Source organism: Blennius ocellaris, assembly GCF_963422515.1.
Source record: "Blennius ocellaris genome assembly, chromosome: 20".
NCBI classification, from domain to species: domain Eukaryota; kingdom Metazoa; phylum Chordata; class Actinopteri; order Blenniiformes; family Blenniidae; genus Blennius; species Blennius ocellaris.
The window spans coordinates 313,252-339,307 of record NC_137669.1 but is presented as its reverse complement, the minus strand read 5'-3'; the positions used below and the strand labels follow the sequence as shown (position 1 = coordinate 339,307).

Here is a 26,056-nt window from a genome sequence, read left to right as displayed (position 1 = left end):
CTGAAACAGTCTGAAACCAGTCTGAACCAGTCTGAAACCAGTCTGAACCAGTCTGAACCAGTCTGAACCAGTCTGAACCAGTCTGAAACCAGTCTGAAACCAGTCTGAACCAGTCTGAACCAGTCTGAAACCAGTCTGAACCAGTCTGAAACCAGTCTGAAACAGTCTGAAACCAGTCTGAAACCAGTCTGAACCACTCTGAAACCAGTCTGAACCAGTCTGAAACCAGTCTGAAACCAGTCTGAACCAGTCTGAACCAGTCTGAACCAGTCTGAACCAGTCTGAAACCAGTCTGAAACAGTCTGAACCAGTCTGAAACCAGTCTGAACCAGTCTGAAACCAGTCTGAACCAGTCTGAAACAGTCTGAAACCAGTCTGAACCAGTCTGAAACCAGTCTGAACCAGTCTGAACCAGTCTGAAACAGTCTGAACCAGTCTGAACCAGTCTGAAACCAGTCTGAAACCAGTCTGAAACCAGTCTGAACCAGTCTGAACCAGTCTGAAACCAGTCTGAAACCAGTCTGAAACCAGTCTGAAGCAGTCTGAAGCAGTCTGAAACCAGTCTGATCTAGTCTGAACCAGTCTGAAACCAGACCAATCATTCCATCTCATCACAGCCTTCATTACATGGAACCATGAAAACATTCAACCTTCACAGGGTTTTGTTCTGGTCGTGTTTCCGTCTCCTCACCATCCTCGCAGCTCCTCCCCCCTCCTCGCTGCTCCATGCTCTTCCTCCTTGCTCCTCCTCGCTGCTCCTCCCCCCTCCTCGCTGCTCCATGCTCTTCCTCCTTGCTCCTCCTCGCTGCTCCTCCCCCCTCCTCGATGCTCCATGCTCTTCCTCCTTGCTCCTCCTCGCAGCTCCTCCCCCCTCCTCACTGCTCCATGCTCTTTCTCCTTGCTCCTCCTCGCTGCTCCTCCCCCCTCCTCGCTGCTCCATGCTCTTCCTCCTTGCTCCTCCTCGCTGCTCCTCCCCCCTCCTCGATGCTCCATGCTCTTCCTCCTTGCTCCTCCTCGCTGCTCCTCACCCCTCCTCGCTGCTCCATGCTCTTCCTCCTTGCTCCTCCTCGCAGCTCCTCCCCCCTCCTCGCTGCTCCATGCTCTTCCTCCTTGCTCCTCCTCGCAGCTCCTCACCCCTCCTGGCTGCTCAATGCTCGTCCTACTTGCTCCTCCTCGCAGCTCCTCACCCCTCCTGGCTGCTCAATGCTCATCCTCCTTGCTCCTCCTCGCTGCTCCTCACCCCTCCTCGCTGCTCCATGCTCTTCCTCCTTGCTCCTCCTCGCAGCTCCTCCCCCCTCCTCACTGCTCCATGCTCTTCCTCCTTGCTCCTCCTCGCTGCTCCTCACCCCTCCTGGCTGCTCAATGCTCCTCCTACTTGCTCCTCCTCGCAGCTTCTCACCCCTCCTCGCTGCTCCATCCTTCTTGCCCCTCTTCACCGCTCTTTGATCCTCCTCGCTGCCCCTTGCTCCTCCTCCTTGCTCCTCCTTGCTGCCCCATGCTCCACTTCTCCCCTCCTCCCTCCTCCTTGCCCCTCTTCACTGCTCCTTGCGCCTCCTCACTGCCCCTTGCTCGTCCTCACTCCTCCACGCTCCACTTCACTTTCCACTTCTCCTCATCCTCTTCAATCCTCCTCATTCCTCCTCCTCAATCTTCCTCACGCCTCCTCTTGGCTCCTCCTGACTCCTCCTCAACCCTCTTCACGCTTCCTCCTGGCTTCTCCTCAACCCCCTGGCTCTTCCTGGCTCCTCCCTCCTCCTTAAGCCTCCTCCTCAATTCTTCTCGCTCCTCAGCACTCCTGTTCTTCACTCCTCCTTGCTCTTCATCAATCCTCCTGGCTCTTCTTGGCTCCTCTTCACTCCTCAATCCTCCTAGCTTATCTTGGCTTCTCCTTGCTCCTCCTCAAGCCTCCTTGCTGCTCCTCCTGGAGCCTCCTGGCTCCTCCTCTATCCACATCACATCTTTTCCTGTTGTCTGTCTTTTTTCCACTTCCTGTCCTCTGAATTCTCGCCGTTTCCCTTCACAGTAGATTTTTTGCTTTTCTGTGGCCTTGATTCCTGCTGGTTTATTCACTGATAACAATGATGCACAGCACGTTTAAGACACGAGTTTCACACCTTTAAAAAGACTTTCTCATATTTGAATATGCATGTTGGCGTGTGAAGAAAATTAGATTTAATATATTTCAATGTTTGCAGTGTCAAAATGTTTGAAGATGTTGCTGCTGCTGGGATATAAAGTTGTTATTAGCATTAAAATTACTGGAAGTAATAGATTACTGAAAGTAATAAATCACTGGAGGTAATTTATTAATTTTTTTTAATTATTAATGGAAGTAAACGGTCATTTACTCATAGAGCAATTGAGTAATTACTTAAAAGTTAATAAATTATCAAAAATAATCTATGAAATATTATTAATTTGAATAAATTGTTTTTTTTATCAAATAATAATAAAATTGGGGCACCACCAGCTAAACTGGAAATAGCTAATACCAAAATATCAGTCTCGTTTGTAAAAGGGTTTATGTAAAAGGGACCATGATGACCACTAGGGGCGCACTGCGGTGCGCGGAGGGAGAGCACAATGGCTCGATGTGACCACCAGGTGGTGCATAAAGAGAGATTGCAATGACCCAGTCAGCCACTAGAGGCGTCCGACTCACTCTTTCTGGGGATGCAGCGGTTGCTGGGCGACCAGATAAACAAGACGTCCGTCCCAGGGGACGCTCAGAGCAAGACGTCTCACCAGGACAGAATCATTACTGTACCGCTGGAGTTTAACTGATGTTGAGACTTGCAGTCAAACTCCAGTGACGATACTGATGTATCACGACAACACAAGTTAGCGGTTCAGATGCTAAATGTGGCTATGAGGAGAACTTATCTCCATCAGGTGACACCAGCGGTGGAAGGATACAAGGGGTTAATGAAGGAGAGAGAGAGAGACAGAGAGAGAGAGAGAGAGAGAGAGGAGGAGAGGAGGAAAGTTCTGGTGAGGGTCGGTTCCGTGGCTCGGTTCTCCACACTGAGATCCAGTGGGCCGAAGCTCAACTGGATCTCCTGTTCTGAGGTGGAAAACCAGAGTCCTGAACTTATGATGGAGCTCACATGAACGCCGCGTTCACGTGCGTACACAAAAGATGCTTATCAGCGGCACATGAAACCAATTGCAGGTTAGCTTCAGGCTAATCTAGCAGCGCTGCACAGACAAAAGCTCTCTTAAGCCCCGTTTCCACCGCAGAAAAGTGTGGGGACGGTACGGAGCGGTACGGCAATGCGAAACCGGAGCTCAGCTCCGGTACCCGTTTCCACCACAGAAAGTACCTTAAAAAGTGGGCGGGGCTCAAGAGCTCCACAGATATGTGACGTTATAACAGTCGTCTCAGCCTGGAGGCCGATCTAGATCTTATGATCCTCTGTTGTTGTCTACATCCTCCACTTTGCACTAGTTGTTTAGTTAACTGTTATTGTTTGCAGCAGCAGAGCTGCAGCTGTAACTTCCATGTTGGTCCAGAGAGAGTGATGCTCTGGTGACGGGTCCTGCACCCAGCTCCCCGGCTGGCTGCAGCACAGAGCCGCTCCGGGACACGGAGCCTTTAGCTTCCTGCTCCAACGGCGGAGCAGCCACTCCACTCCGGCGCTGATCGCGCTCCTGCAGCTCAGCGCTGGAACACAGAGGCTCTGAGCTCCGAGCTCCTCTGCGTCACGTCCGCGGTCGCGCTCCAGGCGCTTCAACGGCCGGCACGCGTAGCACTTCCATGGCCGCCATGCGCATGCCGGCCGTTGAAGCGCCGCGGGTCTGTGGTTTCTGTTCAAACGTGAGGCAGAGGCGGTCAGCGTTCTATTCAACCATGGTCAGTGCCACTACATCGCGGGGACGGACTTCAGAAGCAATGCAGAGAAGCTCGGAGCTCAGAGCCTCCGTGTTCCAGCACGGAGCTGCAGGAGTGGAGTGGCTGCTCCTGCTTTTGAACAAAAAGCTAAAGGCTCCCGTGTGCAGCGCTCCCACGGCTGCAAACAGAAAGCTCCAACGTGATGCAAAGTCCCAAGCCCCACGACCAACATGAAAGTTGAGCAGCAAGGAAAAGACAAGGGGAAAAAAAAAAAAAACCCACCAGAGCAAAGCTGAGCACTGACAGAGGATTCATCCAGCCGACATATTAAAATATTGAGGGTGTCGTAAATCACTGACCAATCAGCAGACGGCTCCTCAAACTCAGACCAGGTCCATGGTCCTGGTACCCTGATGGAGGGGGGGCCGAAAAACAACCGCCTTTGGAGCGGTTGTTTTTGCATTCCTGCGGTGGAAATGTGAACCCGAGCCGATTTTACCGTTCTATCCCCGCACTCTTTGTGTGGTGGACATGGGGCTTTATGGTTCTGTTGCACTGTTTGATACAGCATCGTCCGTGGGGCTGGACTTCCGTGGGGCTGGACATCAGTGGGGCTGGACGTCCGTGGGGCTGGACATCAGTGGGGCTGGACGTCCGTGGGGCTGGACGTCAGTGGGGCTGGACGTCAGTGGGGCTGGACGTCCGTGGGGCTGGACATCAGTGGGGCTGGACGTCCGTGGGGCTGGACGTCAGTGGGGCTGGACGTCAGTGGGGCTGGACGTCCGTGGGGCTGGACATCAGTGGGGCTGGACGTCCGTGGGGCTGGACGTCAGTGGGGCTGGACGTCAGCGGGGCTGGACATCAGTGGGGCTGGACGTCAGTGGGGCTGGACGTCCGTGGGGCTGGACGTCCGTGGGGCTGGACATCAGTGGGGCTGGACGTCAGCGGGGTTGGACGTCAGCGGGGTTGGACATCAGCGGGGCTGGACGTCAGCGGGGCTGGACGTCAGTGGGGCTGGACGTCAGCGGGGCTGGACATCAGTGGGGCTGGACGTCAGTGGGGCTGGACGTCCGTGGGGCTGGACGTCCGTGGGGCTGGACATCAGTGGGGCTGGACGTCCGTGGGGCTGGACGTCAGTGGGGCTGGACGTCAGTGGGGCTGGACGTCCGTGGGGCTGGACATCAGTGGGGCTGGACGTCAGTGGGGCTGGACGTCCGTGGGGCTGGACGTCAGTGGGGCTGGACGTCAGTGGGGCTGGGCGTCAGTGGTCGCTGGACGTCAGTGGGGCTGGACGTCAGTGGGTTTGGACGTCAGTGGGGCTGGACGTCAGTGGGGCTGGACATCAGTGGGGCTGGACGTCCGTGGGGCTGGACGTCAGTGGTCGCTGGACGTCAGTGGGGCTGGACGTCAGTGGGTTTGGACGTCAGCGGGGTTGGACGTCAGTGGTCGCTGGACGTCAGTGGGGCTGGACATCAGTGGGGCTGGACGTCCGTGGGGCTGGACGTCAGTGGTCGCTGGACGTCCGTGGGGCTGGACGTCAGTGGTCACTGGATGTCAGTGGGGCTGGACGTCCGTGGGGCTGGACGTCCGTGGGGTCTTGCTCCTCTGAAAGTGAGCTTGAGGTTTGCAGCTGTGTGGGAGCGCAGGCGTGGCCTTCTGTCTTTCTGCAGGTCCATGGAGAGTGTTGCAGCTGGGTTCCAAAGAGCTTTCCAAAAAGAAGAAAAAGGAAAAGTGAAAAAGGATAGTCCAACACTGTGTTCTGCTTGCCTGTGGGTTAAACTGTGGTTTGATTCCATGGTCCATTTTGTCCTCTTTTTGTCTTCCTAGTGAGGCAGAGACATTTGTCCCATTCAGGAGGCGGGATGAGAAGCCAGGAGCAGTTGGTTTGGAGGCACTTTGACCAAATTTGGTTCCACCAATGAGTGGTTGGAAGGAGGAGCCCTGCATTCACTTCACAGCTTCTATTGGTTCCCAACCTGGGGGTGTGGCCCTCAGGGTCTGTCCTCCCCCCTGCTTTTCCTGCAGACTGTCCTCCCCCCTGCTGTTCTATTACCTTCATTGTTCCTGCAGACTGTCCTCCCCCTGCTGTTCTATTACCTTCATTGTTCCTGCAGACTGTCCTCCCCCTGCTGTTCTATTACCTTCATTGTTCCTGCAGACTGTCCTCCCCCCTGCTGTTCTATTACCTTCATTGTTCCTGCAGACTGTCCTCCCCCTGCTGTTCTATTACCTTCATTGTTCCTGCAGACTGTCCTCCCCCTGCTGTTCTATTACCTTCATTATTCCTGCAGACTGTCCTCCCCCTGCTGTTCTATTACCTTCATTGTTCCTGCAGACTGTCCTCCCCCTGCTGTTCTATTACCTTCATTATTCCTGCAGACTGTCCTCCCCCTGCTGTTCTATTACCTTCATTGTTCCTGCAGACTGTCCTGCCCCTGCTGTTCTATTACCTTCATTGTTCCTGCAGACTGTCCTCCCCCCTGCTGTTCTATTACCTTCATTGTTCCTGCAGACTGTCCTCCCCCCTGCTGTTCTATTACCTTCATTGTTCCTGCAGACTGTCCTCCCCCTGCTGTTCTATTACCTTCATTGTTCCTGCAGACTGTCCTGCCCCCTGCTGTTCTATTACCTTCATTGTTCCTGCAGACTGTCCTCCCCCTGCTGTTCTATTACCTTCATTATTCCTGCAGACTGTCCTCCCCCTGCTGTTCTATTACCTTCATTGTTCCTGCAGACTGTCCTGCCCCTGCTGTTCTATTACCTTCATTGTTCCTGCAGACTGTCCTCCCCCCTGCTGTTCTATTACCTTCATTGTTCCTGCAGACTGTCCTCCCCCTGCTGTTATACTACCTTCATTGTTCCTGCAGACTGTCCTCCCCTCTGCTGTTCTATTACCTTCATTGTTCCTGCAGACTGTCCTCCCCCTGCTGTTATACTACCTTCATTGTTCCTGTAGACTGTCCTCCCCCCGCTGCTCCATTACCTTCATTGTTCCTGCAGACTGTCCTCCCCCCGCTGTTCCATTACCTTCATTGTTCCTGCAGACTGTCCTCCCCCCTGCTGTTCTATTACCTTCATTGTTCCTGCAGACTGCCCTCCCCCCTGCTGTTCTATTACCTTCATTGTTCCTGCAGACTGTCCTCCCCCTGCTGTTCTATTACCTTCATTGTTCCTGCAGACTGTCCTCCCCCTGCTGTTCTATTACCTTCATTGTTCCTGCAGACTGTCCCCCCCCTGCTGTTCTATTACCTTCATTGTTCCTGCAGACTGTCCTCCCCCCTGCTGTTCTATTACCTTCATTGTTCCTGCAGACTGTCCTCCCCCCTGCTGTTCTATTACCTTCATTGTTCCTGCAGACTGTCCTCACCCTGCTGTTCTATTACCTTCATTGTTCCTGCAGACTGTCCTCCCCCCTGCTGTTCAATTACTTTCATTGTTCCTGCAGACTGTCCTCCCCCCTGCTGTTCTATTACCTTCATTGTTCCTGCAGACTGTCCTCCCCCTGCTGTTCTATTACCTTCATTGTTCCTGCAGGCTGTCCTCCCCCTGCTGTTCTATTACCTTCATTGTTCCTGCAGACTGTCCTCCCCCTGCTGTTCTATTACCTTCATTGTTCCTGCAGACTGTCCTCCCCCTGCTGTTATACTACCTTCATTGTTCCTGCAGACTGTCCTCCCCCTGCTGTTCTATTACCTTCATTGTTCCTGCAGACTGTCCTCCCCCCTGCTGTTCTATTACCCTCATTGTTCCTGCAGACTGTCCTCCCCCTGCTGTTCTATTACCTTCATTGTTCCTGCAGACTGTCCTCCCCCCTGCTGTTCTATTACCTTCATTGTTCCTGCAGACTGTCCTCCCCCTGCTGTTCTATTACCTTCATTGTTCCCGCAGACTGTCCTCCCCCCTGCTGTTCTATTACCTTCATTGTTCCTGCAGACTGTCCTCCCCCTGCTGTTCTATTACCTTCATTGTTCCTGCAGACTGTCCTCCCCCTGCTGTTATACTACCTTCATTGTTCCTGCAGACTGTCCTCCCCCTGCTGTTCTATTACCTTCATTGTTCCCGCAGACTGTCCTCCCCCTGCTGTTATACTACCTTCATTGTTCCTGCAGACTGTCCTCCCCCCTGCTGTTCTATTACCTTCATTGTTCCTGCAGACTGTCCTCCCCCTGCTGTTATACTACCTTCATTGTTCCTGCAGACTGTCCTCCCCTCTGCTGTTCTATTACCTTCATTGTTCCTGCAGACTGTCCTCCCCCTGCTGTTATACTACCTTCATTGTTCCTGTAGACTGTCCTCCCCCCGCTGCTCCATTACCTTCATTGTTCCTGCAGACTGTCCTCCCCCCGCTGTTCCATTACCTTCATTGTTCCTGCAGACTGTCCTCCCCCCTGCTGTTCTATTACCTTCATTGTTCCTGCAGACTGCCCTCCCCCCTGCTGTTCTATTACCTTCATTGTTCCTGCAGACTGTCCTCCCCCTGCTGTTCTATTACCTTCATTGTTCCTGCAGACTGTCCTCCCCCTGCTGTTCTATTACCTTCATTGTTCCTGCAGACTGTCCCCCCTGCTGTTCTATTACCTTCATTGTTCCTGCAGACTGTCCTCCCCCCTGCTGTTCTATTACCTTCATTGTTCCTGCAGACTGTCCTCCCCCTGCTGTTCTTTCACCTTCATTGTTCCTGCAGACTGTCCTCCCCCCTGCTGTTCTATTACCTTCATTGTTCCTGCAGACTGTCCTCCCCCTGCTGTTCTATTACCTTCATTGTTCCTGCAGACTGTCCTCCCCCCTGCTGTTCTATTACCTTCATTGTTCCTGCAGACTGTCCTCCCCCCTGCTGTTCTATTACCTTCATTGTTCCTGCAGACTGCCCTCCCCCCTGCTGTTCTATTACCTTCATTGTTCCTGCAGACTGTCCTCCCCCTGCTGTTCTATTACCTTCATTGTTCCTGCAGACTGTCCTCCCCCCTGCTGTTCTATTACCTTCATTGTTCCTGCAGGCTGTCCTCCCCCTGCTGTTCTATTACCTTCATTGTTCCTGCAGACTGTCCTCCCCCTGCTGTTCTATTACCTTCATTGTTCCTGCAGACTGTCCTCCCCCTGCTGTTATACTACCTTCATTGTTCCTGCAGACTGTCCTCCCCCTGCTGTTCTATTACCTTCATTGTTCCTGCAGACTGTCCTCCCCCCTGCTGTTCTATTACCCTCATTGTTCCTGCAGACTGTCCTCCCCCTGCTGTTCTATTACCTTCATTGTCCCTGCAGACTGTCCTCCCCCTGCTGTTCTATTACCTTCATTGTTCCTGCAGACTGTCCTCCCCCTGCTGTTCTATTACCTTCATTGTTCCCGCAGACTGTCCTCCCCCTGCTGTTATACTACCTTCATTGTTCCTGCAGACTGTCCTCCCCCCTGCTGTTCTATTACCTTCATTGTTCCTGCAGACTGTCCTCCCCCTGCTGTTATACTACCTTCATTGTTCCTGCAGACTGTCCTCCCCCCTGCTGTTCTATTACCTTCATTGTTCCTGCAGACTGTCCTCCCCCTGCTGTTATACTACCTTCATTGTTCCTGTAGACTGTCCTCCCCCCGCTGCTCCATTACCTTCATTGTTCCTGCAGACTGTCCTCCCCCCCGCTGTTCCATTACCTTCATTGTTACTGCAGACTGTCCTCCCCCCTGCTGTTCTATTACCTTCATTGTTCCTGCAGACTGTCCTCCCCCTGCTGTTCTGTTACCTTCATTGTTCCTGCAGACTGTCCTCGCCCCTGCTGTTCTATTACCTTCATTGTTCCTGCAGACTGCCCTCCCCCTGCTGTTCTATTACCTTCATTGTTCCTGCAGACTGTCCTCCCCCTGCTGTTCTATTACCTTCATTGTTCCTGCAGACTGTCCTCCCCCTGCTGTTCTATTACCTTCATTGTTCCTGCAGACTGTCCCCCCCTGCTGTTCTATTACCTTCATTGTTCCTGCAGACTGTCCTCCCCCTGCTGTTCTATTACCTTCATTGTTCCTGCAGACTGTCCTCCCCCCTGCTGTTTTATTACCTTCATTGTTCCTGCAGACTGTCCTCCCCCCTGCTGTTCTATTACCTTCATTGTTCCTGCAGGCTGTCCTCCCCCTGCTGTTCTATTACCTTCATTGTTCCTGCAGACTGTCCTCCCCCTGCTGTTCTATTACCTTCATTGTTCCTGCAGACTGTCCTCCCCCTGCTGTTCTATTACCTTCATTGTTCCTGCAGACTGTCCTTCCCCTGCTGTTCTATTACCTTCATTGTTCCTGCAGACTGTCCTCCCCCTGCTATTATACTACCTTCATTGTTCCTGCAGACTGTCCTCCCCCTGCTGTTCTATTACCTTCATTGTTCCTGCAGGCTGTCCTCCCCCTGCTGTTCTATTACCTTCATTGTTCCTGCAGACTGTCCTCCCCCCTGCTGTTCTATTACCTTCATTGTTCCTGCAGACTGTCCTCCCCCTGCTGTTCTATTACCTTCATTGTTCCTGCAGACTGTCCTCCCCCTGCTGTTCTATTACCTTCATTGTTCCTGCAGACTGTCCTCCCCCTGCTGTTCTATTACCTTCATTGTTCCTGCAGACTGTCCTCACCCTGCTGTTCTATTACCTTCATTGTTCCTACAGACTGTCCTCCCCCTGCAGTTCTACTACCTTCATTGTTCCTGCAGACTGTCCTCCCCCCTGCTGTTCTATTACCTTCATTGTTCCTGCAGACTGTCCTCCCCCTGCTGTTCTATTACCTTCATTGTTCCTGCAGACTGTCCTGCCCCCTGCTGTTCTATTACCTTAATTGTCCCTGCAGACTGTCCTCCCCCTGCTGTTCTATTACCTTCATTGTTCCTGCAGACTGTCCTCCCCCTGCTGTACTATTACCTTCATTGTTCCCGCAGACTGTCCTCCCCCTGCTGTTATACTACCTTCATTGTTCCTGCAGACTGTCCTCCCCCCTGCTGTTCTATTACCTTCATTGTTCCTGCAGACTGTCGTCCCCCTGCTGTTATACTACCTTCATTGTTCCTGCAGACTGTCCTCCCCCCTGCTGTTCTATTACCTTCATTGTTCCTGCAGACTGTCCTCCCCTGCTGTTAAACTACCTTCATTGTTCCTGTAGACTGTCCTCCCCCCGCTGCTCCATTACCTTCATTGTTCCTGCAGACTGTCCTCCACCACAGCTGTTCTATTACCTTCATTGTTCCTGCAGACTGTCCTCCCCCCTGCTGTTCTATTACCTTCATTGTTCCTGCAGACTGTCCTCCCCCTGCTGTTCTATTACCTTCATTGTTCCTGCAGACTGTCCTCCCCCTGCTGTTATACTACCTTCATTGTTCCTGCAGACTGTCCTCCCCCCTGTTGTTCTATTACCTTCATTGTTCCTGCAGACTGTCCTCCCCCCGCTGCTCCATTACCTTCATTGTTCCTGCAGACTGTCCTCCCCCCGCTGTTCCATTACCTTCATTGTTCCTGCAGACTGTCCTCCCCCCTGCTGTTCTATTACCTTCATTGTTCCTGCAGACTGCCCTCCCCCCTGCTGTTCTATTACCTTCATTGTTCCTGCAGACTGTCCTCCCCCTGCTGTTCTATTACCTTCATTGTTCCTGCAGACTGTCCTCCCCCCTGCTGTTCTATTACCTTCATTGTTCCTGCAGACTGTCCTCCCCCTGCTGTTCTATTACCTTCATTGTTCCTGCAGACTGTCCTCACCCTGCTGTTCTATTACCTTCATTGTTCCTACAGACTGTCCTCCCCCTGCAGTTCTACTACCTTCATTGTTCCTGCAGACTGTCCTCCCCCCTGCTGTTCTATTACCTTCATTGTTACTGCAGACTGTCCTCCCCCTGCTGTTCTATTACCTTCATTGTTCCTGCAGACTGTCCTGCCCCCTGCTGTTCTATTACCTTAATTGTCCCTGCAGACTGTCCTCCCCCTGCTGTTCTATTACCTTCATTGTTCCTGCAGACTGTCCTCCCCCTGCTGTACTATTACCTTCATTGTTCCCGCAGACTGTCCTCCCCCTGCTGTTATACTACCTTCATTGTTCCTGCAGACTGTCCTCCCCCCTGCTGTTCTATTACCTTCATTGTTCCTGCAGACTGTCGTCCCCCTGCTGTTATACTACCTTCATTGTTCCTGCAGACTGTCCTCCCCCCTGCTGTTCTATTACCTTCATTGTTCCTGCAGACTGTCCTCCCCTGCTGTTAAACTACCTTCATTGTTCCTGTAGACTGTCCTCCCCCCGCTGCTCCATTACCTTCATTGTTCCTGCAGACTGTCCTCCCCCAGCTGTTCTATTACCTTCATTGTTCCTGCAGACTGTCCTCCCCCCTGCTGTTCTATTACCTTCATTGTTCCTGCAGACTGTCCTCCCCCTGCTGTTCTATTACCTTCATTGTTCCTGCAGACTGTCCTCCCCCTGCTGTTATACTACCTTCATTGTTCCTGCAGACTGTCCTCCCCCCTGTTGTTCTATTACCTTCATTGTTCCTGCAGACTGTCCTCCCCCCGCTGCTCCATTACCTTCATTGTTCCTGCAGACTGTCCTCCCCCCGCTGTTCCATTACCTTCATTGTTCCTGCAGACTGTCCTCCCCCCTGCTGTTCTATTACCTTCATTGTTCCTGCAGACTGCCCTCCCCCCTGCTGTTCTATTACCTTCATTGTTCCTGCAGACTGTCCTCCCCCTGCTGTTCTATTACCTTCATTGTTCCTGCAGACTGTCCTCCCCCTGCTGTTCTATTACCTTCATTGTTCCTGCAGACTGTCCCCCCTGCTGTTCTATTACCTTCATTGTTCCTGCAGACTGTCCTCCCCCCTGCTGTTCTATTACCTTCATTGTTCCTGCAGACTGTCCTCCCCCTGCTGTTCTTTCACCTTCATTGTTCCTGCAGACTGTCCTCCCCCCTGCTGTTCTATTACCTTCATTGTTCCTGCAGACTGTCCTCCCCCTGCTGTTCTATTACCTTCATTGTTCCTGCAGACTGTCCTCCCCCCTGCTGTTCTATTACCTTCATTGTTCCTGCAGACTGTCCTCCCCCCTGCTGTTCTATTACCTTCATTGTTCCTGCAGACTGCCCTCCCCCCTGCTGTTCTATTACCTTCATTGTTCCTGCAGACTGTCCTCCCCCTGCTGTTCTATTACCTTCATTGTTCCTGCAGACTGTCCTCCCCCCTGCTGTTCTATTACCTTCATTGTTCCTGCAGGCTGTCCTCCCCCTGCTGTTCTATTACCTTCATTGTTCCTGCAGACTGTCCTCCCCCTGCTGTTCTATTACCTTCATTGTTCCTGCAGACTGTCCTCCCCCTGCTGTTATACTACCTTCATTGTTCCTGCAGACTGTCCTCCCCCTGCTGTTCTATTACCTTCATTGTTCCTGCAGACTGTCCTCCCCCTGCTGTTCTATTACCTTCATTGTTCCTGCAGACTGTCCTCCCCCTGCTGTTATACTACCTTCATTGTTCCTGCAGACTGTCCTCCCCCTGCTGTTCTATTACCTTCATTGTTCCTGCAGACTGTCCTCCCCCTGCTGTTCTATTACCTTCATTGTTCCCGCAGACTGTCCTCCCCCTGCTGTTATACTACCTTCATTGTTCCTGCAGACTGTCCTCCCCCCTGCTGTTCTATTACCTTCATTGTTCCTGCAGACTGTCCTCCCCCTGCTGTTATACTACCTTCATTGTTCCTGCAGACTGTCCTCCCCCCTGCTGTTCTATTACCTTCATTGTTCCTGCAGACTGTCCTCCCCCTGCTGTTATACTACCTTCATTGTTCCTGTAGACTGTCCTCCCCCCGCTGCTCCATTACCTTCATTGTTCCTGCAGACTGTCCTCCCCCCCGCTGTTCCATTACCTTCATTGTTACTGCAGACTGTCCTCCCCCCTGCTGTTCTATTACCTTCATTGTTCCTGCAGACTGTCCTCCCCCTGCTGTTCTGTTACGTTCATTGTTCCTGCAGACTGTCCTCCCCCTGCTGTTCTATTACCTTCATTGTTCCTGCAGACTGCCCTCCCCCTGCTGTTCTATTACCTTCATTGTTCCTGCAGACTGTCCTCCCCCTGCTGTTCTATTACCTTCATTGTTCCTGCAGACTGTCCTCCCCCTGCTGTTCTATTACCTTCATTGTTCCTGCAGACTGTCCCCCCCTGCTGTTCTATTACCTTCATTGTTCCTGCAGACTGTCCTCCCCCTGCTGTTCTATTACCTTCATTGTTCCTGCAGACTGTCCTCCCCCCTGCTGTTTTATTACCTTCATTGTTCCTGCAGACTGTCCTCCCCCCTGCTGTTCTATTACCTTCATTGTTCCTGCAGGCTGTCCTCCCCCTGCTGTTCTATTACCTTCATTGTTCCTGCAGACTGTCCTCCCCCTGCTGTTCTATTACCTTCATTGTTCCTGCAGACTGTCCTCCCCCTGCTGTTCTATTACCTTCATTGTTCCTGCAGACTGTCCTTCCCCTGCTGTTCTATTACCTTCATTGTTCCTGCAGACTGTCCTCCCCCTGCTATTATACTACCTTCATTGTTCCTGCAGACTGTCCTCCCCCTGCTGTTCTATTACCTTCATTGTTCCTGCAGGCTGTCCTCCCCCTGCTGTTCTATTACCTTCATTGTTCCTGCAGACTGTCCTCCCCCCTGCTGTTCTATTACCTTCATTGTTCCTGCAGACTGTCCTCCCCCTGCTGTTCTATTACCTTCATTGTTCCTGCAGACTGTCCTCCCCCCTGCTGTTCTATTACCTTCATTGTTCCTGCAGACTGTCCTCCCCCTGCTGTTCTATTACCTTCATTGTTCCTGCAGACTGTCCTCACCCTGCTGTTCTATTACCTTCATTGTTCCTACAGACTGTCCTCCCCCTGCAGTTCTACTCCCTTCATTGTTCCTGCAGACTGTCCTCCCCCCTGCTGTTCTATTACCTTCATTGTTCCTGCAGACTGTCCTCCCCCTGCTGTTCTATTACCTTCATTGTTCCTGCAGACTGTCCTGCCCCCTGCTGTTCTATTACCTTAATTGTCCCTGCAGACTGTCCTCCCCCTGCTGTTCTATTACCTTCATTGTTCCTGCAGACTGTCCTCCCCCTGCTGTACTATTACCTTCATTGTTCCCGCAGACTGTCCTCCCCCTGCTGTTATACTACCTTCATTGTTCCTGCAGACTGTCCTCCCCCCTGCTGTTCTATTACCTTCATTGTTCCTGCAGACTGTCGTCCCCCTGCTGTTATACTACCTTCATTGTTCCTGCAGACTGTCCTCCCCCCTGCTGTTCTATTACCTTCATTGTTCCTGCAGACTGTCCTCCCCTGCTGTTAAACTACCTTCATTGTTCCTGTAGACTGTCCTCCCCCCGCTGCTCCATTACCTTCATTGTTCCTGCAGACTGTCCTCCCCCTGCTGTTCTATTACCTTCATTGTTCCTGCAGACTGTCCTCCCCCTGCTGTTCTATTACCTTCATTGTTCCTGCAGACTGTCCTCCCCCTGCTGTTATACTACCTTCATTGTTCCTGCAGACTGTCCTCCCCCCTGTTGTTCTATTACCTTCATTGTTCCTGCAGACTGTCCTCCCCCTGCTGTTCTATTACCTTCATTGTTCCTGCAGACTGTCCTCCCCCCTGCTGTTCTATTACCTTCATTGTTCTTGCAGACTGTCCTCCCCCTGCTGTTCTATTACCTTCATTGTTCCTGCAGGCTGTCCTCCCCCTGCTGTTCTATTACCTTCATTGTTCCTGCAGACTGTCCTCCCCCCTGCTGTTCTATTACCTTCATTGTTCCTGCAGACTGTCCTCCCCCTGCTGTTCTATTACCTTCATTGTTCCTGCAGACTGTCCTCCCCCCTGCTGTTCTATTACCTTCATTGTTCCTGCAGACTGTCCTCCCGCTGCTGTTCTATTACCTTCATTGTTCCTGCAGACTGTCCTCCCCCCTGTTGTTCTATTACCTTCATTGTTCCTGCAGACTGTCCTCCCCCTGCTGTTATACTACCTTCATTGTTCCTGCAGACTGTCCTCCCCCCTGCTGTTCTATTACCTTCATTGTTCCTGCAGACTGTCCTCCCCTGCTGTTAAACTACCTTCATTGTTCCTGTAGACTGTCCTCCCCCCGCTGCTCCATTACCTTCATTGTTCCTGCAGACAGTCCTCCCCCAGCTGTTCTATTACCTTCATTGTTCCTGCAGACTGTCCTCCCCCCTGCTGTTCTATTACCTTCATTGTTCCTGCAGACTGTCCTCCCCCTGCTGTTCTATTACCTTCATTGTTCCTGCAGACTGTCCTCCCCCTGCTGTTATACTACCTTCATTGTTCCTGCAGACTGTCCTCCCCCCTGTTGTTCTATTACCTTCATTGTTCCTGCAGACTGTCCTCCCCCTGCTGTTCTATTACCTTCATTGTTCCTGCAGACTGTCCTCCCCCCTGCTGTTCTATTACCTTCATTGTTCCTGCAGACTGTCCTCCCCCTGCTGTTCTATTACCTTCATTGTTCCTGCAGGCTGTCCTCCCCCTGCTGTTCTATTACCTTCATTGTTCCTGCAGACTGTCCTCCCCCCTGCTGTTCTATTACCTTCATTGTTCCTGCAGACTGTCCTCCCCCTGCTGTTCTATTACCTTCATTGTTCCTGCAGACTGTCCTCCCCCCTGCTGTTCTATTACCTTCATTGTTCCTGCAGACTGTCCTCCCCCTGCTGTTCTATTACCTTCATTGTTCCTACAGACTGTCCTCCCCCTGCAGTTCTACTACCTTCATTGTTCCTGCAGACTGTCCTCCCCCCTGCTGTTCTATTACCTTCATTGTTCCTGCAGACTGTCCTCCCCCCTGCTGTTATACTACCTTCATTGTTCCTGCAGACTGTCCTCCCCCTGCTGTTATATTACCTTCATTGTTCCTGCAGACTGTCCCCCCTGCTGTTATACTACCTTCATTGTTCCTGCAGACTGTCCTCCCCCTGCTGTTCTATTACCTTCATTGTTCCTGCAGACTGTCCTCCCCCCTGCTGTTCTATTACCTTCATTGTTCCTGCAGACTGTCTTCCCCCCTGCTGTTATACTACCTTCATTGTTCCTGCAGACTGTCCTCCCCCTGCTGTTATATTACCTTCATTGTTCCTGCAGACTGTCCCCCCTGCTGTTATACTACCTTCATTGTTCCTGCAGACTGTCCTCCCCCTGCTGTTCTATTACCTTCATTGTTCCTGCAGACTGTCCTCCCCCTGCTGTTCTACTACCTTCATTGTTCCTGCAGACTGTCCTCCCCCCTGCTGTTCTATTACCTTCATTGTTCTTGCAGACTGTCCTCCCCTTGCTGTTCTATTACCTTCATTGTTCCTGCAGACTGTCCTCCCCCTGCTGTTATACTACCTTCATTGTTCCTGCAGACTGTCCTCCCCCCCGCTGCTCCATTACCTTCATTGTTCCTGCAGACTGTCCTCCCCCTGCTGTTCTATTACCTTCATTGTTCCTGCAGACTGTCCTCCCCCTGCTGTTCTATTACCTTCATTGTTCCTGCAGACTGTCCTCCCCCTGCTGTTCTATTACCTTCATTGTTCCTGCAGACTGTCCTCCCCCTGCTGTTCTATTACCTTCATTGTTCCTGCAGACTGTCCTCCCCCTGCTGTTCTATTACCTTCATTGTTCCTGCAGACTGTCCTCCCCCCTGCTGTTCTATTACCTTCATTGTTCCTGCAGACTGTCCTCCCCCCTGCGGTTCTATTACCTTCATTGTTCCTGCAGACTGTCCTCCCCCCTGCTGTTCTATTACCTTCATTGTTCCTGCAGACTGTCCTCCCCCTGCTGTTCTATTACCTTCATTGTTCCTGCAGACTGTCCTCCCCCCTGCTGTTCTATTAACATCATTGTTCCTGCAGACTGTCCTCACCCCTGCTGTTCTATTACCTTCATTATTCCTGCAGACTGTTCTCCCCCTGCTGTTCTATTACCTTCATTGTTCCTGCAGACTGTCCTCACCCCTGCTGTTCTATTACCTTCATTGTTCCTGCAGACTGTCCTCCCCCCTGCTGTTCTATTACCTTCATTATTCCTGCAGACTGTCCTCCCCCTGCTGTTCTATTACCTTCATTGTTCCTGCAGACTGTCCTCACCCCTGCTGTTCTATTACCTTCATTGTTCCTGCAGACTGTCCTCACCCCTGCTGTTCTATTACCTTCATTGTTCCTGCAGACTGTCCTCACCCCTGCTGTTCTATTACCTTCATTATTCCTGCAGACTGTCCTCCCCCTGCTGTTCTATTACCTTCATTGTTCCTGCAGACTGTCCTCACCCCTGCTGTTCTATTACCTTCATTGTTCCTGCAGACTGTCCTCACCCCTGCTGTTCTATTACCTTCATTGTTCCTGCAGACTGTCCTCACCCCTGCTGTTCTATTACCTTCATTGTTCCTGCAGACTGTCCTCCCCCTGCTGTTCTATTACCTTCATTGTTCCTGCAGACTGTCCTCACCCCTGCTGTTCTATTTCCTTCATTGTTCCTGCAGACTGTCCTCACCCCTGCTGTTCTATTACCTTCATTGTTCCTGCAGACTGTCCTCCCCCCTGCTGTTCTATTACCTTCATTGTTCCTGCAGACTGTCCTCACCCCTGCTGTTCTATTTCCTTCATTGTTCCTGCAGACTGTCCTCACCCCTGCTGTTCTATTACCTTCATTGTTCCTGCAGACTGTCCTCACCCATGCTGTTCTATTACCTTCATTGTTCCTGCAGACTGTCCTCACCCCTGCTGTTCTATTACCTTCATTGTTCCTGCAGACTGTCCTCCCCCCTGCTGTTCTATTACCTTCATTATTCCTGCAGACTGTCCTCCCCCTGCTGTTCTATTACCTTCATTGTTCCTGCAGACTGTCCTCACCCCTGCTGTTATATTACCTTCATTGTTCCTGCAGACTGTCCTCACCCCTGCTGTTCTATTACCTTCATTGTTCCTGCAGACTGTCCTCACCCCTGCTGTTCTATTACCTTCATTATTCCTGCAGACTGTCCTCCCCCTGCTGTTCTATTACCTTCATTGTTCCTGCAGACTGTCCTCACCCCTGCTGTTCTATTACCTTCATTGTTCCTGCAGACTGTCCTCACCCCTGCTGTTCTATTACCTTCATTGTTCCTGCAGACTGTCCTCACCCCTGCTGTTCTATTACCTTCATTGTTCCTGCAGACTGTCCTCACCCCTGCTGTTCTATTACCTTCATTATTCCTGCAGACTGTCCTCCCCCTGCTGTTCTATTACCTTCATTGTTCCTGCAGACTGTCCTCACCCCTGCTGTTCTATTTCCTTCATTGTTCCTGCAGACTGTCCTCACCCCTGCTGTTCTATTACCTTCATTGTTCCTGCAGACTGTCCTCACCCCTGCTGTTCTATTACCTTCATTGTTCCTGCAGACTGTCCTCCCCCTGCTGTTCTATTACCTTCATTGTTCCTGCAGACTGTCCTCACCCATGCTGTTCTATTACCTTCATTGTTCCTGCAGACTGTCCTCACCCCTGCTGTTCTATTACCTTCATTGTTCCTGCAGACTGTCCTCCCCCTGCTGTTCTATTACCTTCATTATTCCTGCAGACTGTCCTCCCCCTGCTGTTCTATTACCTTCATTGTTCCTGCAGACTGTCCTCACCCCTGCTGTTATATTACCTTCATTGTTCCTGCAGACTGTCCTCACCCCTGCTGTTCTATTACCTTCATTGTTCCTGCAGACTGTCCTCACCCCTGCTGTTCTATTACCTTCATTATTCCTGCAGACTGTCCTCCCCCTGCTGTTCTATTACCTTCATTGTTCCTGCAGACTGTCCTCACCCCTGCTGTTCTATTACCTTCATTGTTCCTGCAGACTGTCCTCACCCCTGCTGTTCTATTACCTTCATTGTTCCTGCAGACTGTCCTCACCCCTGCTGTTCTATTACCTTCATTGTTCCTGCAGACTGTCCTCACCCCTGCTGTTCTATTACCTTCATTATTCCTGCAGACTGTCCTCCCCCTGCTGTTCTATTACCTTCATTGTTCCTGCAGACTGTCCTCACCCCTGCTGTTCTATTTCCTTCATTGTTCCTGCAGACTGTCCTCACCCCTGCTGTTCTATTACCTTCATTGTTCCTGCAGACTGTCCTCACCCCTGCTGTTCTATTACCTTCATTGTTCCTGCAGACTGTCCTCCCCCTGCTGTTCTATTACCTTCATTGTTCCTGCAGACTGTCCTCACCCCTGCTGTTCTATTACCTTCATTGTTCCTGCAGACTGTCCTCCCCCCTGCTGTTCTATTACCTTCATTGTTCCTGCAGACTGTCCTCCCCTGCTGTTCTATTACCTTCATTGTTCCTGCAGGCTGTCCTCCCCCTGCTGTTCTATTACCTTCATTGTTCCTGCAGACTGTCCTCCCCCCTGTTGTTCTATTACCTTCATTGTTCCTGCAGACTGTCCTCCCCCTGCTGTTCTATTACCTTCATTGTTCCTGCAGACTGTCCTCCCCCTGCTGTTCTATTACCTTCATTGTTCCTGCAGACTGTCCTCCCCCTGCTGTTCTATTACCTTCATTGTTCCTGCAGACTGTCCTCCCCCTGCTGTTCTATTACCTTCATTGTTCCTGCAGACTGTCCCCCCCTGCTGTTCTATTACCTTCATTGTTCCTGCAGACTGTCCTCCCCCTGCTGTTCTATTACCTTCATTGTTCCTGCAGACTTTCCCCCCCTGCTGTTCTATTACCTTCATTGTTCCTGCAGACTGTCCTCCCCCTGCTGTTCTATTACCTTCATTGTTCCTGCAGACTGTCCCCCCTGCTGTTCTATTACCCTCATTGTTCCTGCAGACTGTCCTCCCCCTGCTGTTCTATTACCTTCATTGTTCCTGCAGACTGTCCTCCCCCTGCTGTTCTATTACCTTCATTGTTCCTGCAGACTGTCCTCCCCCTGCTGTTCTATTACCTTCATTGTTCCTGCAGACTGTCCTCCCCCCTGCTGTTCTATTACCTTCATTGTTCCTGCAGACTGTCCCCCCCTGCTTTTCCTGCAGACTGTCCTCTCAGGGGAGAAGCTGCTGCAGGAAGTTGAAGGATGGATTCCAGGTCCAGCACTGCTGTACAAATACAAAGCTGTAAATCAGTGAAGACTTAATTTTTTTACTATTAGTTTTGTTTATGAAATAACAATTACATCCCTAAGTAATAAATTACTTGGTAAAGTCCCTTCTAATTCCCTGTGTGAATATGAATTATTAATAATATGTATATTAATTGAGCGTAAGATCATCTGGATGTTGGAGGAGGAAGATACCGTGAGTCCAGTGTCTTGAAAAGCTTCAATCACTCAACACAAAGCAGCCAGTGAATGTTTGTAGCTGAGGCGCGACGGTGAGTCGTCGTCAGCATCCAGGATGTTTCGTTTGCAGACAAAAGATCACTGAAACATTCTAAAGCTGTTGGCTCATTGGTGCAGAGGTAGAATCACTTGCTTTCTGTGCTGATGCTCTACGTGTGGCTGTATTTTAAGTGCTGCATCCAACAGAGGAAGAAAGTAGCGTGAGGAATAATTACACTGTGGCTGAATGAGCCACGAGCTCCCAGGAAGAACTCAAGGTCACAGTTCAAGTTCCCTTTCAAAGTGCTTTCAAAGCTGATGTGTAGTGAAACTTTGAAAAGCTGCAGCGCCGCCGGTTTGGGTCTGACACGCCGCCTTTGGTGTTTGACAATCAGGACATGCATCTCAAGGAAAAACTTGAAAAAGCTCTCGCTTCTGTAGACTCAACGACTCAATGAGAGAAGCAGACGGGTGAGCGGTGATGAGAGTCACTTCTGTGCTGCGAAAGAGCAGCGAGAGGAATCTGCAGGAGCTGCTCTGACTCTGGCTTCAGACAGGAGCTGCTCTGACTCTGGGCTTCAGACAGGAGCTGCTCTGACTCTCTGGCATCAGACAGGAGCTGCTCTGACTCTGGGCTTCAGACAGGAGCTGCTCTGACTCTCTGGCTTCAGACAGGAGCTGCTCTGACTCTCTGGCTTCAGACAGGAGCTGCTCTGACTCTCTGGCTTCAGACAGGAGCTGCTCTGACTCTCTGGCATCAGACAGGAGCTGCTCTGACTCTGGGCTTCAGACAGGAGCTGCTCTGACTCTGGGCTTCAGACAGGAGCTGCTCTGACTCTGGCTTCAGACAGGAGCTGCTCTGACTCTGGCTTCAGACAGGAGCTGCTCTGACTCTCTGGGCTTCAGACAGGAGCTGCTCTGACTCTGGGCTTCAGACAGGAGCTGCTCTGACTCTGGCTTCAGACAGGAGCTGCTCTGACTCTGGGCTTCAGACAGGAGCTGCTCTGACTCTGGGCTTCAGACAGGAGCTGCTCTGACTCTCTGGGCTTCAGACAGGAGCTGCTCTGACTCTGGGCTTCAGACAGGAGCTGCTCTGACTCTGGCTTCAGACAGGAGCTGCTCTGACTCTGGCTTCAGACAGGAGCTGCTCTGACTCTGGCTTCAGACAGGAGCTGCTCTGACTCTGGGCTTCAGACAGGAGCTGCTCTGACTCTCTGGCTTCAGACAGGAGCTGCTCTGACTCTGGGCTTCAGACAGGAGCTGCTCTGACTCTCTGGCTTCAGACAGGAGCTGCTCTGACTCTGGGCTTCAGACAGGAGCTGCTCTGACTCTGGCTTCAGACAGGAGGCATCAGGACAGGACCAGAGGACACTGGCCTGCGGCGGCTGAGCATGTACAGCAACAAGACTTTTTCCTCCTTGGTCCTTGGATGTTTCTGTCCCTGTCATTCCCTAACAGGGAACATGAGGCGGTTCAGACCGTCATGAGAGGGTTGGCCTTACCTTGCTGATGGTGTGTTGCTGCAATAGAAATCCACATCGCAGCCACGTCACGTCCACAACCCACCCAAACCACACAAACAGATCTAATCTTCATTTGTGAAACGAAAGAAAAACATCCATTCTGGAGAACACAAAACAAAGTAATGTCAGAAAGCGAGACAATATTTCCTCTGTAAACATCAAACTGGATTGATTTGCTCAGCGTTGCTCCAGAACTGCTACCACCAACAATCATGACAACAGTTTGTCTGAATTCCATGAGAACCAAAACTTAGCCGTTGGCCTCATGTAGACGCAGCGCAGAGCGAGCTTCAGGTTCCTGGAGACGCTACAACCTGGGCTAAATCCTCTGGAGGCGCAGTGTGGTGGAGTGTGTGTCAGACTTTCATGTGCACGCCTGTGTGTGTGTGTGTGTGTGTGTGTGTGTGTGTGTGTGTGTGTGTGTGTGTGTGTGTGTGTGTGTGTGTGTGTGTGTGTGTGTGTGTGTGTGTGTGTGTGTGTGTGTGTGTGTGTGTGTGTGTGTGTGTGTGTGTGTGTGTGTGTGGAAAACAAGTTAAAACCAGTGTAAACACAACCAGAAACCAGTTTGAAAACCACTTTAAACTAGTGTAAACACATCTGGAAACCAGTTTGAAAACAAGTTAAAAGCAGTGTAAACACAACCAGAAACCAGTTTGGAAACCACTTTAAACTAGTGTAAACACATCTGGAAACCAGTTTGAAAACAAGTTAAAAGCAGTGGAAACACAACCAGAAACCAGTTTGAAAACCACTTTAAACTAGTGTAAACACATCTGGAAACCAGTTTGAAAACAAGTTAAAAGCAGTGTAAACACAACCAGAAACCAGTTTGGAAACCACTTTAAACTAGTGTAAACACATCTGGAAACCAGTTTGAAAACAAGTTAAAAGCAGTGGAAACACAACCAGAAACCAGTTTGAAAACCACTTTAAACTAGTGTAAACACATCTGGAAACCAGTTTGAAAACAAGTTAAAAGCAGTGGAAACACAACCAGAAACCAGTTTGAAAACAAGTTAAAAGCAGTGGAAACACAACCAGAAACCAGTTTGAAAACAAGTTAAAAGCAGTGGAAACACAACCAGAAACCAATAAGAAATCACCTTGAAACCAGTGTAGGCACAACCAGAAACCAGGTTAAAACCAGTCTAGATACAACTAGGAACCAGTTAGAAACCAGGTTGAAACCAGTGTTAGCACAGCCAGAAACCAGTGCCCCCCCCCGGAAACAACCTCTCCACAGGGGGTCTCTTCTCCACCCCCCCTCCATCAGGGTACCAGGACCATGGACCGGGTCTGAGTTTGAGGAGCCGTCTGCTGATTGGTCAGTGATTTACTACACCCTCAATATTTTAATATGTCGACTGGATGAATCCTCTGTCAGTGCTCAGCTTTGCTCTGGTGGGTTTCTTTTCTTTTCTTTGCTGCTCAACGTTCATGTTGTTGGTGAAAGAGCAGATGTGAGGCAGGAGGAGACCGGGTTCGGGACTCTGCATCCCGTCGGAGCTTTCTGTTAGCAGCCTGGCGTCAGCGCTGCCAGCGCTCCCCTGGCGCACCGTGCTGGGTCTGTCTTTGCATCGCGTCCGCACTTTCTGCTCAGGACCGGGGGTTGTGGTGGCTCTCCGCCACTCCGGTGGTCAGGCAGAAGGCATGGCGCGATGCAAAGACAGACACTTGGAGCGCAGAGCTGCCGGAGCGCAACCGGCAGTGCGGTCCACACTGGAGTGTCTGCTCCGGCGTCTGAGCAGGAAGCTAAAGGCTCCGTCACCAGAGCATCACTCTCTCTCCCTTGTCCCGGTTCCTGCTTCCTGGCATGGCTCTGTGCTGCAGCCAGCCGGGGAGCTGGGTGCAGGACCCGTCACCAGAGCATCACTCTCTCTGGACCAACATGGAAGTTACAGCTGCAGCTCTGCTGCTGCAAACAATAACAGTTAACTAAACAACTAGTGCAAAGTGGAGGAAACAACAACAACAACAACAACAACAGATTCATAAGGTCCAGATCTGCCACGTGGCTGAGACGACTGTTGTAACGTCACATATCTGTGGAGCTCTAAGCCCCGCCTACTTTTTAACCTCCTTTCTGCGTGGAAACAGGCACCGGATTTGGCCCCGGTTCCACTTTGCTGTACCACTCTGTAAGGCTCTGTAAGGCTCTGTAAGGCTCTGTAAGGCTCTGTTAGGCTCTGTAAGGCTCTGTATGGCTCTGTAAGGCTCTGTTAGGCTCTGTATGGCTCTGTATGGCTCTGTAAGGCTCTGTAAGGCTCTGTAAGGCTCTGTATGGCTCTGTATGGCTCTGTTAGGCTCTGTATGGCTCTGTATGGCTCTGTAAGGCTCTGTAAGGCTCTGTAAGGCTCTGTTAGGCTCTGTAAGGCTCTGTAAGGCTCTGTATGGCTCTGTTAGGCTCTGTAAGGCTCTGTAAGGCTCTGTTAGGCTCTGTAAGGCTCTGTAAGACTCTGTTAGGCTCTGTAAGGCTCTGTAAGGCTCTGTAAGGCTCTGTATGGCTCTGTAAGGCTCTGTAAGGCTCTGTATGGCTCTGTAAGGCTCTGTAAGGCTCTGTAAGGCTCTGTTAGGCTCTGTAAGGCTCTGTAAGACTCTGTTAGGCTCTGTAAGGCTCTGTAAGGCTCTGTATGGCTCTGTAAGGCTCTGTAAGGCTCTGTATGGCTCTGTAAGGCTGCGTTCTGTCCCTGCACTTTTTGTGCAGTGGAAACATGCCATAAGAGTCTCTCCATGTTGCTGCCTTTATGAGAAGTTGGCATGGCTGCCGTACACGACCGGGGGAGCGCTCAAAGAGAAAGAAGATTAAGATGAGAGAAAGAGGGGGGGGGGGGGGGGACAACATACAATACCCTTGTTAGTGCTACATATATTATTTACAGCTATAGTACTGATCCAAATGTTTTCCCACTGTTATGAGATTAAACCAGCCTGAGCAGCTCTATCTAGACAGTAACATGATTTTCTAGATTAAACCAGCCTGAACAGCTCTATCTAGACAGTAACATGATTTTCTAGATTAAACCAACCTGAACAGCTCTATCTAGACAGTAACATGATTTTCTAGATTAAAACAGCCTGAGCAGCTCTATCTAGACAGTAACATGATTTTCTAGATTAAACCAGCCTGAGCAGCTCTATCTAGACAGTAACATGATTTTCTAGATTAAAACAGCCTGAGCAGCTCTATCTAGACAGTAACATGATTTTCTAGATTAAACCAGCCTGAGCAGCTCTATCTAGACAGTAACATGATTTTCTAGATTAAAACAGCCTGAGCAGCTCTATCTAGACAGTAACATGATTTTCTAGATTAAACCAGCCTGAGCAGCTCTATCTAGACAGTAACATGATTTTCTAGATTAAACCAGCCTGAACAGCTCTATCTAGACAGTAACATGATTTTCTAGATTAAACCAGCCTG

General features: G+C 50.9%; 1 protein-coding gene across 1 annotated transcript in view; it reads right to left on the bottom strand.

Moving 5' to 3' along the window:
• Positions 1 to 2,547: 2,547 nt before the first annotated feature.
• LOC308145115 (uncharacterized protein) overlaps positions 2,548 to 26,056 on the bottom strand; it is a gene marked incomplete at its 3' end in the record, with an annotated part of 59,080 nt that continues 35,571 nt past the window's right edge. Inside the window, exons 7-9 of the mRNA XM_080516455.1 lie at positions 3,707 to 3,807; positions 3,546 to 3,664; positions 2,548 to 2,558 (exon numbers count right to left, since the gene is read on the bottom strand). Of these exons, the coding sequence (XP_080372581.1) occupies positions 2,548 to 2,558; positions 3,546 to 3,664; positions 3,707 to 3,807 (231 nt within the window). The remainder of the gene's footprint in view (positions 2,559 to 3,545; positions 3,665 to 3,706; positions 3,808 to 26,056) is intronic.